Source organism: Miniopterus schreibersii, assembly GCF_964146895.1.
Source record: "Miniopterus schreibersii genome assembly, chromosome: 2".
NCBI classification, from domain to species: Eukaryota; Metazoa; Chordata; class Mammalia; order Chiroptera; family Miniopteridae; genus Miniopterus; species Miniopterus schreibersii.
The window spans coordinates 133,374,130-133,386,649 of NC_138102.1; the positions used below are offsets into that span (position 1 = coordinate 133,374,130).

The 12,520-nt window shown below is 45.4% G+C and overlaps 1 protein-coding gene across 4 annotated transcripts in view; it reads left to right on the forward strand.

Moving 5' to 3' along the window:
* Window positions 1-12,520, forward strand: part of PPM1H (protein phosphatase, Mg2+/Mn2+ dependent 1H) — a 270,856-nt gene that overhangs the window by 121,640 nt on the left and 136,696 nt on the right. For all 4 annotated transcript variants that reach the window (XM_081129750.1, XM_081129752.1, XM_081129753.1 and 1 more), the window contains exon 4: window positions 1,182-1,294. In XM_081129750.1, coding sequence (XP_080985876.1) covers window positions 1,182-1,294 — 113 coding nt within the window. The remainder of the gene's footprint in view (window positions 1-1,181; window positions 1,295-12,520) is intronic.

A 12,520-nucleotide genomic window follows, 5' to 3' on the forward strand; every position in this document is an offset into this window, starting at 1 on the left:
TGGGTTACTGAATGCTCTCTCCATTTGCATGAGGAGCTGGCTGAGGCCACTGAGCTCTAATTTTGTGCATTTCTAAGTATAACAAAAGTGCCCTGGCCCTCGGTCTGCGAGTGGCACCCGCAGAATCAGCCAGGGCACCGTTTCTTCCTCTTCTGTACCTATCCCCAGCCCGCATTCTCCCTCCCTCTGCTCCCCCCACCCCCTGTAGATTGCTACTGGAATGTTGGACATTTTAGCCAGCATTTGGTTTATTTTCCTAATTCAACTCACATTTTCTGAGATGACGGAACCCTTTCTTCTGTCAGTGGCCTAGAATTTCACAAAGACATCTGTCTTGAGGATGATGCATATCTGTCAATAGAAGTATTGCTCTATTTTTTAATTTTCTTGGGGAGGTCTTGTTAGGTGGCAACTAATAATGTAGGCTTTGGAGGAAAAGAAGATGAATTGGAATCCAGATTCCAGCCAGGTAAATATGGGCAGGTCACCCCGCTTCTCTGCATCTGAACAGTGAGGTTAGTAATCTGGTTGTGAGGACAAGATGAGATTCTGTGTGTAAAGTGCTTCGTGCACTCCCTGACATAGAGGATGCGCTCGAGCAAAGTTGACTGTTACTGTGCACGTGCGTCACTGTGGGAGGAGGGAGTCAGACCAGATGCAGGAGCTTATATCTGTGACAGTAAGGCAGGAGGTTGACTCCTGTCTGCAGTGAATAGAGGTCACAGTCCTTCAAGTCACCTCTCTTACCTAGCTGTAAAAGAAACTGTTGATCAGAGACTTTGGGGTTAAAAATATTGGCTAGGTCCAAGTACTTGGCATCCTCAGCCCCTCTGTTGTATTTTCCACGTGGCAGCTCAGGGAGTCCATATAAAGACTGAATTTTCCATAAGCTATGCTATTTATTAAATGCATATTTAATATGCATCTTCTCATTTTTGCCTGATTATGTCTGTTTGCCATCCCTTGCTTCCTGTCTCTGGTCCACAGATGGTCTGGCAGGCCACAGTTTTATGCCAGTGTCCTCTCCAGAAATGCTCATTAGGTGGCAGAAAATCAAGTACCAAGTACTGAGGATTCTCTTGTCCCTTTGAAGCACATTGAGACCCTTAGGGAGCGATGCTAAGAAAGTCTTTGATACGAGTTTCTCTACAATCCAGCACTAACTTTGTTTTCTTCTCCAGGACTTACAGATAGAACGAGAGAGGAGTTCATATAACATATCTGGTGGCTGCACAGCCCTCATTGTCATTTGCCTCTTGGGGAAGCTGTATGTAGCAAATGCTGGGGACAGCAGGTAAGCAAACTAGCCTCCTGGTTCCTACTGATTTCTATTGCCTTTTGTTCATTTTTATCTTTTTTAAAAAAAAAAATGATGGGAAATAAAATAATTCCACTTGGAATTGGGTATTGATAAGGATATGTCTTCTCCATCTGAATAAAAATGCATTTAAGAAGAGTCATCAGGCTGGTATTAAAGGTAAAGGCCGTCTCCAATGTCTTCTACTTGTCCATGGTAGCAGTTCATATATAGTATATACCTACAATTAATCTAACCCAGTAGTATCCACATGTTTTTTTTTTACTTTGGAACCTGATTTTTAATGAAAGCTTAGCAAAGGCATCTTATATGAGCATTACAAGCAGGGAGGAAAGGAATTTGAATGAAGTGGGTGTTTGGAGGGTCACGGGAAGACTCCTCAGCTGGTTCCACTTCTGCTCAGTGACTTTGCCTTGTCCCCTCCCAGAAGCCCCGAGTTTTTCCTTTTATGTACATGCCCTTAGAGGCTGCCTTCTCCTCTCTTCCAGGTTCAGCTGAAAGGCCAGGAGATTGTGGTTAACCCTTAGCTCTCTAGCATTATGAGGCACAAGATCAGCTTGTGTTTCACTTTTGTTTTAAATAACTGATGTGTCCTCACTTTAGGTGTGGGGAATTTTAAAATTACAGACTTTGTGAAAAGTATTCTCATACGTATTACACACTTCTCTGCCCACTTAGTAACAAAAGATGTTAACTTTATAGCAGGACTTTTGCTGAGGACTGACTTTTCATTCTGAAAGCAATGAAAGTCGTGTACTCGAACCACGGGGTCCTTAGAGGAGTGACTTCCCGGCAGGCCATGATCTTAGGATGCTCTCATTCCTGCCTCTCCCTCTAGGTCCTATGCCTCTTCTCAGCAACCTACGTGCTCTGGTCCTCCTTGAAGTCTGCCCCCACTCCCTTCCCCTCCCCGTCTCCCATCAGGTTGCGGCTGCTGCCTCTGAAGCCTGGAAGACCAGCTCCCTCAGGCAGTCAAGGCACTCACCTTGATTTTGCAGTCATGCATGGTTAGCAACAGGGATACATTCTGAGAAAGGTGTTGTTGGGTGATTTCATTGTGTGAACATCACGGAGCACACTTACACACCTAGAGGGGATGGCCTACTACGCACTAGGCTGTACAGTGTGATCTTATAGACCACCTCACATCTGTGGTCCGACGTTGACCGAAACGTCATTATGTGGCTCGTGACTGTACCTCCACTTCCAAAGCAGGTAGAGTCTGAAGGAGGCTCCGTTCCCCCGAGTAGAGCGCCTCTTCCCAGCCTCGCCGCTGAAGATCTTGGAGGCCAAAGGGAGGGTGAGCTGCCAGGGCAGCAGTATTGGGGGTTTGAAGGTGGATGTTTTTGAAGGTCTGTTTATATTTAAAGAATATGTGGATTTCCAGTCTGCCCTATAGGGTATCTCAGTTTCAACATACAGTTTTGTATAAGACGCCGTGCTTATCCCACGGCCTCCATTCCCTAGCGTCGCTTCAGGGTCCTGGCAAAAGACAGACTCCAGTTTAGAGTCAGAGTCAACTGAGTGAAGAAATGAAAGGGAACCAGTCAGGAGTGGTGAGGCCCAAGAAGGTGCTTCCCACCCCAGGCCTGCAGGGACCAGGAGCAAATGCTGCAGCAGAGCCAGGAGGCTGGGGCCACAGGGGAGGGCTCCTGGGCAGGAGCTTCGGGAGAGAATAGGAAGAAATACTCTGGACTTCTCTCTTCCCGCCCTCCATCCCTTGCCAGGGCTTCTCAAGGGATGAGCACAGCTGGGAGCCAGGTGACAAGTGGCCCAGGGAGTGCAGGTCATAGAAGTCAGATGGCCGGGGCACAGGCACAGGCCACCACTGCATCTCTGGGGTGGGGCAAGCAAAGGAGAACCAGCACATCCGCTGCCCCTTTTTTCTTAAAAACAGGAACTCTCGGTCTTTAGGGACCTTTGACACACATGCTGAGGAGCCAGTTTCTGGGCCTTTGTTCTGTACGGATCTCAAACTTTTGGGGAGACAGATGAGCAAATAAAGAGGCAATTCCCTCCTGTTCTGAGTAGCACTGAATTCATGTGCACCTTCTGTCTCATGCCTATGTCCGTGTCCTTTGAAATGAGTTTGCTTTCCTAGCCCTTCCAGGGACCAAGGTGGTGACTGAGGGCCTTGTTTCCTGGGACAGACCCACCCCTCATTCCAGGTGACCCCAGACTCAGAAGGTAACCCAACTCTGTCCTAGAATGTCTTTAAGTTTGTTTGTTCCTTTTATAGACACAACTTCTCCCCAATGCCTTTTTCTTATTTTGGAACATGGTTTTCTTCAAAGCTCTAAGCTCCATCACTGAGCCCCCCACTGGGCCAACCAGGCCTCCTCACCCGACTTCCCAGAAGCTCCGCCCCTGTCCGGCACCTGCCAGTCCTGAGTATTCATCTTCTGGACTCTTGCTTTTATTTTTAAAGTGCCAATTTCTCGACCAGATCTTTATTTCTTCACCTATAAAAATGGTGGTAGGCATTGTAGTAAATCTCTAAAATTTCTGGCATTCTAACAATTACCCTATGAGGAGTGACACTCTTGGACAGTGAAGTGGTGTTATAAAGGTGGTTCTTTTGGTTATTTTAACTTTCTTGGAGTCACTTTTTGAAATTTTAGTGTAACTGAGGTTCCCATGTTTCTAAGTGTCTGTAAAAGCATAATGTTTTACATGTTATTTCCAATCATTTAAAAAGCCTTATATCTTTATTAAAGCTGTAAAAGCCCCAGAAGAAAACATTGTCCTATGACAAAATAGCATCTCTAAAACCTAATGAGCTTAAGCTTAATTACATTTTTAATCTCCTGGCCCCAGCATCCGGATATGAATTTGGGCTGTTATGGCTGATTGGTTGGGTTTGCAGTTCACTTATGGGTCATGTGTCATAGAGAAACCTAAGAGAACTATGAGTTAGTATCTGAATGCACCGTCCAAAGGGTAACTCAGAGGACATTTATTCATTAGGGTGCTCTTTTCAGCCCTTGTATAAACAATAGAAATTTCATATTATCTTATATAGGATCTTTGCCTAGTTTATATACTCATACTATAAGTACTTGAGTTTACAAAAATATTCAGTTATTCCCAAGAAACAGCAATTTAGTGAATTTCGATTGGACCTGTGTAAACATAGGTCCACAATGGACAAGCAGTCATGAATTGAGGGCTCAATTTAAACAAATGAGTTAAACTGACAGAGGGTTCTGGCAACAGGGTTCTTATTAATTAAGTGCTAATTTTTGTTCTTTGTTGCCAGATATTGGCTCCCACATGTTTACTTTAAATCTTGACAGTTTTGAAAGTAAAAGCAAATCTTTGCTGTAGGTCCCACTACCCCATGATTAGTCACACTGTGGGGGAGGGAGGAGAAGCTTTGTGCCGGTTTAATACGGAAGCTACCTGTGGTCATGAACTATTTTCTAAGCCACTTCGCTGTGACTCTTCTGATTCACCAGTAGGTGCATTTGTGCCAGGGGTTGAATCCAGGTGAAGCCTGACGCTGTATGTGGCTGCCTGGTGTTTGAGTCAGAGACCACCCTCAGTGTAGGATGGTCCACAGTGATGCGAGGTCACTGGTCCCCAGCCTGGGACAGACTTCCTCTTCTCCCCTCAGCCCAGGTAACCAGCCCTGGAGGTGCATGCGGTAACTGCTTAATGCAAGCCAATTGTTTCATTTTTCCCAGGCAAAGGCAGCCAGCTCGACACCTAGGGGATCATAAGGGACTGGGGAAGAACCAGATGGTGGGCAGCTTTCCACTTCCAGCACAAATGAACTGGTAGCATGCAAATGTCATGCAAAGCAGTATGCAAACTCTCACCCGTTGTGTTGAGTCATTCGCTCCTTAGGGCTCCGCCTGATTCTTCAGTTTAAGAAGATGCTCTGACTCCATTTTAGACGATAATTTCATTTTGTTTCTAGAGCTACGGCACTGAGCAGGCAAAGCCATTACTACTTATTTCAAACAGTGTCTGAAGGTTTGGCAGCTGAGGCTAGGTGAACTCATTCACATTAGAGAGACCATTTAATATTTGTGAAACTCACAATCTTGCTCTCGCCAGATTTACAGTAACAGCAGGAATAAGACAGCTAATAAGTGTTAGGCACACGTTAAATGCTGTAACAGAATCGTGTTTAATTCTCTCAGCAGTGTAGTGAGAAGCAGGCAGTGCTAATATCACATACGTATACTGAGACTCACTGAGCTGAAGTGATTTGCCCCGTGTCCCAGACTGAGGGAGCAGGGCCAACGTCCAGCTCCAGGCTGAAATCGGAGCACCACGTGCTCAGCCTGCGCCCTGCACAGTGGGGCTTCGCATCCATGCCAGTTTTTGTTTTGTTTTGTTTTTCACTTCTAACATCTCTAAAATCAAGTTTCTAGTGAACCTTTTCCTTCCCTGTTTGTATGTAAAATAATGGCATTCCTTATAATCAGTGGCTTCCTTGATTTCACTTAAAATAGTTTGTGGGGTGTAGTGAGTGGGGGTTGCACTAGAAACTATTTTAAATACATTGTAGTAATGAAGCTTATCTAAGCTGTGGGTGGCCCAGTTCATTCATTGATGATATAGGGAATGATGTTTCCTCAAAGTGAGGGCTGCCGTCCCCTTCCAAAGGTGCCAGTATTCTATGAGACCATTTTAAATTTTGTGTTTTCATTTTGATGGCCATCTGTTGGAAATAACAGAAACATTTTCTGGCTCTCCTGAATGACTGTCCTATACATGATCACTGCCACAAATTCAGACCCCCATTTTGTCGTGTTTACAGTTTCTTTGGCCGCAGGGTCTTTTCGACTTTTGAAAAAGGGTCACAGGCTCTGGGAGCACAGGGCCATCTTCCCGTTCTTGAAGGTCAGGAAAAGGGCACGGAGGTCGAATGTGTTCATGAAGCAGCTTTGGGTAGCAGGAGTGGACAGCCAACCTACAGGTTGTCCTTTAAACAAAGCCCTAAGTCCAGCCAGGTTGGGTTTCATTCATTTCTCTTTCCCTCATTTTAATTTTCCACAGTTATTCCTCCATTTAAGTTAAAGCGCTCTAGTCATTCAGAGGTGTATTCCTCTGGCAAGTCCAAATTTTCCTGAGGATAGGAGTTAGGTGTAAAATAAGACTCACGTTTCTAAATTCAGAACCAGGTAAACATCTGTCGTGTCTTCTCTCTCAGATGTCTCCCCTTCACAAGGGATAAGATAATGAAACATGATGCAACTGTCTACGTGAATGTAAAGAACTATTTGTTCCTTTTTATGTTCATGGACATAAGTGGCCAGTATAGAACCTTCCGGAAACTGCTCGTTGCACATCAGTGGTTCGTCTCTCCATACCTGCCAGCGAGCTGCTGCTTTGATAGTAACCTTCCCTTGCATTCAGAAGTATAATTGATCTTCCAGTGACTACATTAAGTCCAGCACACCTCTCACTTTCTTTGAAAGAAACCAAAATTAAGCACCATTCTCTACAAAGAAAGTTGAATCACTATTTCTACCTTTTTTCTGCATGATCCCCATATTTTTAGTATATATTTACCTTATCCCTTAGCTATACCAATAACTTGTAGAAGGGTTAGAAAAAAAGAAAACATTAGTACCAGTGGATCACAAATATATGCAAAGACATAGAGACCATGTGTCAATTCAGAAGTCTTTTCCTATCAAGCCACTCGCTGTCTACGCAAAGGGCACCTAACTGGCCCTTTCCTCTCTGGACTTCCTCCCTGCCTCCTCCCCTTGGATTTTTTTCCCCAAACCTCTCCCTGATATCCCTTGCCCTGAGTCAGTGGTTCTCAAAGTGCGACACCCAAACCAGCAACAGTAGCAACTAGGAACTTGTTAGAAAAGTAAATTCTAGGCCTCTACCCCAAATCTACTAAATCAAGCCCAGGGGTGGGCCAGCGATCTGTGTTTTATTTTAGCAAGCCTTTTTGGTGATGCCGATGTAAGTAAGAATCACTGCTCTTGGGTCTGCCCTGGGCATCTGAGAGGGTCCTGAAGGAGCCTCAGGGTTTAAAAGTTACAGTTGTTCCTGGCCCGAGGCTAAAGTGGCACACTCCGAATACTATCAAGCGCCCTGCATCGGGGGAGCCTCTAGGGCAGCGTTTCCCCTAATGCTTTCTGACGCTGCTCCCTGAGGTGGGAGGGCACCTGCACTACTCTCAGCTGGCTGTGGATTCCTTTTTGCCAGCCCGATACTCTGGAACATAGGTCCTTGTCCTGGAAAAGTGGTAAGGATTTCTTGCATGACCCAGTTTCTTATCTCAGATTCCCACTGACTGCTGGGTCATTCTGAAGCCCCTATCCCAGCTGACAGCAGGCAATGATTTCCTTATCGGAAATGGGGGAGGCATGACTCTGTGTGAACTTTTGGTGTCTTATGGTTGGGCCCCAGAGACAGTGGAGCTTTGGCTGTGGTTCCCCCATCCCAACCAAGTTACACTTCTTACAACTTCCCTTTGCTCCTAGCCCACTGAGGGGCTAGACTGGGAAGTCTCATGGAGCTCGTAGAAGTGGAATACTTGCACTTGCGAACAGTGGCATGAGATTGTCCTGATAGTGACATTATGTGTCCTTGGTTGCTGAGGTAGGATGAAACAGGGAGTCCATGTCAGGGGGAACTTACTAGTACAGAACGTCACGGCTTTATCTTTGGGGCACTCAGGCCACACCAGGATTTTCAGGTCCCAATCTTGCAATTTGCTGATGATAAGAAACCAAGTAAGGTGAACTAACAAGATTGAAAAAGACCTTTAGTGCCTGGGAAGGTGGGCTGAACTTAATCAGGGGAAGCTTAATCACAGTCAAGGTGAAGTGTAATATCTGAGAAAACAAAACAAAACCAAAAAAACACTGCCAGGATAGGGGATTTTAAACTTACCGATGCCCCCTCCCTTTTTTTTTTTTTGAATGGCTTCATTTTTTAAAAACTGTACTTAAGTGGACAGTGAATTCCGCCTGGCCAGTGGTGTGGTGTAGACACCAGAACCTAATGTAACCCTGGAGGCCGCTGCATTTGAGGAACAGCGTGAATAATAGCGAACGGTTTCGGCCGGTTTACTCTGTCTCAAGTGCCGTTTCTAATTTCTAGGGCTTTACATGAGTAACCTAATTAATCTTCACACTGACCTTTTTGGGGAAGTGCTGTCATTAATCTGATTTTACACGTGAAGTCCCTTTCTGAGTGACACAGTTCAACATGCGCACGACTGAGCAGGATCCTTCCACAGAGAGACCAGCATAGTGGAGAGGTTTGGAACCACGTTTGAATGGATGCTGAAAACGCAAACAAATCAGAGTTTTTTCCAGTCACGGGGAAAAAATAACGTGTGTGGTTATAAAAGAGATTGTTGGGTATTTGCAGACATGGGAGTGGTAAGGCTTGCTGTTCATGAATATGGCAAAGAGGTGACAGCTACAGGAGGGCAGAGTGGTGACCAAGAGCAGGGACTCATACTGTCTGGGTTGATCTTGGCTCTGCCACTGTTAGTTGTGTGGGACCTCAGACCAATCTCATGTTTGCAGGGCCTCAGTATTGTCATCTGTAAATGGAGATGGTTAGATGGGCAGATGTGTGGAAAGCTCTTAGCACGGGGCTAGGGCCACAGCAGCCGCTCAGAATGAGTTCACTGCTGTTCTTGTTGTGCTCAGTGCAAGCTCCTCAAGAGCTGTGGGTACCCGGTGGGAACTGCCCAGAGACGCGGCGAGCTGCTGTGGAAAATAGTGGGTTTGCTCCTCAGGAAAATATTTATGCATCAACTGTATTACCACCTAGCAAGAATATTCTACTAAGTAATTTGACTTTTCAAGGTCCCCATGAAGCACCATATCTACCATTTCAGGAGACTATTAAAAATATTGTGACTATTTTTATTTTTTCTTATGAGTTGAATGACCTCCCAGTTGTATATGGAAAGGCACAAGTGTTTCTGCTGTACAGTGGTATCTCGGGTAGGCTAAGTGTGGAAACAGAAGACCCCACGTTCACTGGACTAGAGAAGCATGTCTCTCGCAGGCTTGTGGGAACCTAGGATGAAGGAAGGTCTTCCACCTTTAACACTTGGCTTCCAAGGTCTCTGAGGGCGCTCTATCCAGTCAGCTGGAAGGGAACTAGAAGACAGAGAGCTCAGGAAGTTTCATGGCCCCCCGGGAGAAGCACACAGCACCTCTGCAGGCTCCCCATTGGCTGGAGTCAGGCACGTCCTGAGGAGCCAGGAAGGCTGCTGGGGAATGTAGTAGTGGTCGACATAAGTGTCCAAACCTGTAGAAAATGTTTGTAAGAGTTTATTTGAATCAGACAGAAGACATGCCTGGAAGTGAGACCTCAGCAGACTGAGAAAACCTAGAGGACAGCCTGCAGTTTCTTTTGTACATTTGGAATTAAGGAGGGAGTGTGAGGAAGATTACATGGAGGGGGGAGAAAGTGGGTGGGGTTGGGGGGGGGGAGGTCTCTATGATTGGATTACAAGATATTTAACAAGATTATGTGCTCCCTTGAGGGTAGTTATGTCTCCAAAGGGTCTGAAAAGAGGATTACTCTGGCATTTCTGAGGAATGCTAACCTAGAGGCACAAGAACTATGCACAGGGCTGGCTTAAGGCAAAGAGAAGCTTTGTACTAAAGAAGGTATAGGCCTGGGGCATGACTACCCACCACGACCTGCCCAGTTAGGAATTTATGATCAGATTGCCCTGTGAGGTTACTTTTCAGTCAGATTTATTACAGAGCCCCTTTTTGTCCACATAGGCCAAATTGTGTCCCCAGGCCTAAGGGACAAAGTTTCCGCCATCATTGGGCATTGAGAAAGGTATTCACACTAGGTTCAGGGAGTGATGGGGTCTCTATTCATTGTCACATTTCCCCCCCTTGAGCTGAGGGAGCTACCACAGTATCTTTTTTAAAGCCCAAACACCATGACCTGTTTTGTTTCTTTATCTCTGTCACTGTTAGTTCTATAAGAGGTATAGTAAGTTCGGCTTAGATGGTCATAGATGGTGAAAAAATAGCCGTCTCACTATGATCCACTTTTATCTTGGAGAAAAACACATATGATAATGAAAAAGCCTACAAGTAAACAGCATGCCAAATATTTGTCTGTATAAAGTCCATCATGGAAACTAATTTTCATTTAATGTGAAAGAAGAAAGGTGTTATTAAGTAGGTTATGAATATACTGATGTTTTATGACTTTATCATTTTCTTAAAACTAATTTTTTGATCTCAATTTTTGTTCTTTTGAGATTATTTTTAAATTGTAGTTATGTTGAGATTTTTTTAAATGGCCTACACAGTTCAATTTAATAATTTAAACTGACCAGTTTAATTTAATAGTTTAGCCTCTTATCTACTCTCAAACTGTAGTTCTTCGGTCTATTTTTTATTTACGCACACTTCCTCTTTTTGAGGTCATCCTTAATAGAGTCAAAATTATTACTGTAGACAAATCGTTAATAAATATGTCTCAATCCATCTTAAGTTAATTTATGTTAAACTTATATGAGTCATTGTGCATGGATTATACTGTCAGAGCCCCCCAGTGAAGGTAAGATGTGTGCTGACTAATATGCAGGAGGAGCAGGATTCAACAAATATTTCGATGCCAGCCCTGAGCCAGGCCTGTGCTGGGGACACATGGTGGGTGAATGAGGCAGACACTCCTCTGTCTCCATTCCCAGTGCCATGTGATGGACAAATGCAGGGTTTGGGGAAACAGAGAATCACTGGGCTTTAGTGAATGAAGGGGAAACTCCACGTGTAAGTGTGTTCTTTGGCTTCTGGAATGACTGGTGGTACACTATACCAGCAAGTCTCCTTCTCAGGTCAACATCTCTTGCTACAGAGTCTTGTGGCTTGACCCCCTTACTTTGTTTTCTACAGAGTCACTGCTGTGGTTGTGAGGATCACTGGAAAAACTTGGTTGGCACTGGGGGTCATTTAGTGGTACAGCTATTTTTGGTGGGACCCTACTTGTTTTTGTGAGCTGTGAGCCTCAGGGAACCATCATCAGTGGAAAAGGTCTGTCTGGTTTCAGGGCGGGAGCTGCTATTCACTGAGTGGTCCTCATTGCTGTGCGTATGTGGTTATCAGGTGCTTAGTTTGCTCTGGGGAGTTAACTGCACAAGATGAGCGTTTAACCTTCAACTTGACCCTCATTTGTCTGAGCAAGTCGACAAACCCTCCAGGATCAAGGTGGTGTAGCTATTAGTAGCAAGAAACAAGGAAGGGAGATGTCAGCCCCTGGAAGTGAGCAGCGTTTTGGGTGGTATAGCATAGTGAAATGGGGTGAGCCGGAGGTGCTGGAGTTCAGAAAGCTGCCCTCTCACCTCTGCAGAAACCCTCAGCTTCCCCATGTGTGTAAGAGCTGGTCCACTCCTCAGGTTCGGGGTGCGGATTAGAGGAAATGAGCACGCAGGCCATGGACAGAGTGTGGCATGGGACCATTCCTTCATGTACTCACCCTCACGCCAGGCACTGTCGCAGGCACCCTAAACATACCCCCTGCCCTTGCTGAGCTTACACACGAATCAGCACAACCAACAATAAGCAAGGCAAGTAAGCGAAACATTGACTATGCTAGATGGTGATGATGGCTAGAGAGAAAGATAGGACAAGGGAAGGGCTCAGTAGTCTTGGGTGGGTTGAAATTTCAGATGGAGAACCAAAGAAGGCATCCCTGAGGAGGTGGCCTTTGAATAAAGGTCTGAAGGAGATAAGGCCAGAGCCAAGCAGCTCTCTGGGGGAGTGTGTGCTGGCATACCAAACAGCAAACGCCTTGAGCCAGGCATGTGCTTGTAGTGTTGAGGACCGAAGAGAAATGGACAGTCAAGACAGTGGTGCAGTGACGCCAGAGAGGTGCAAGCAGAGCCCAGGCAGTCTCTGGAGCAGCCGGTGCCGCCGTGATGACGGCCATGGCCGCCAGGTCCTCTCTGCATTAGCCCTTCTCTCTTGCTTGACTCTACAAATAATGGAGTGGGCTCCCCAGTTCCAGTTCTAAAGCCTTCATTCCATCTTGTGCACGAAACCCTAAGGATTTCTGTAAATTTATGAACAGTTGGATCTATACAAGCCTTTAAAGACTTGTATAGAATGGTTTATACACCTACAAGATGGTTTATACATCTTGTAGAATGGTTTATATACCTTTTTTAAAGCAACGGGTCTGTTATTTGTCTGTTTCCTGGAAGACTCTTGTGCAGTTTCTCAGCACATGAGA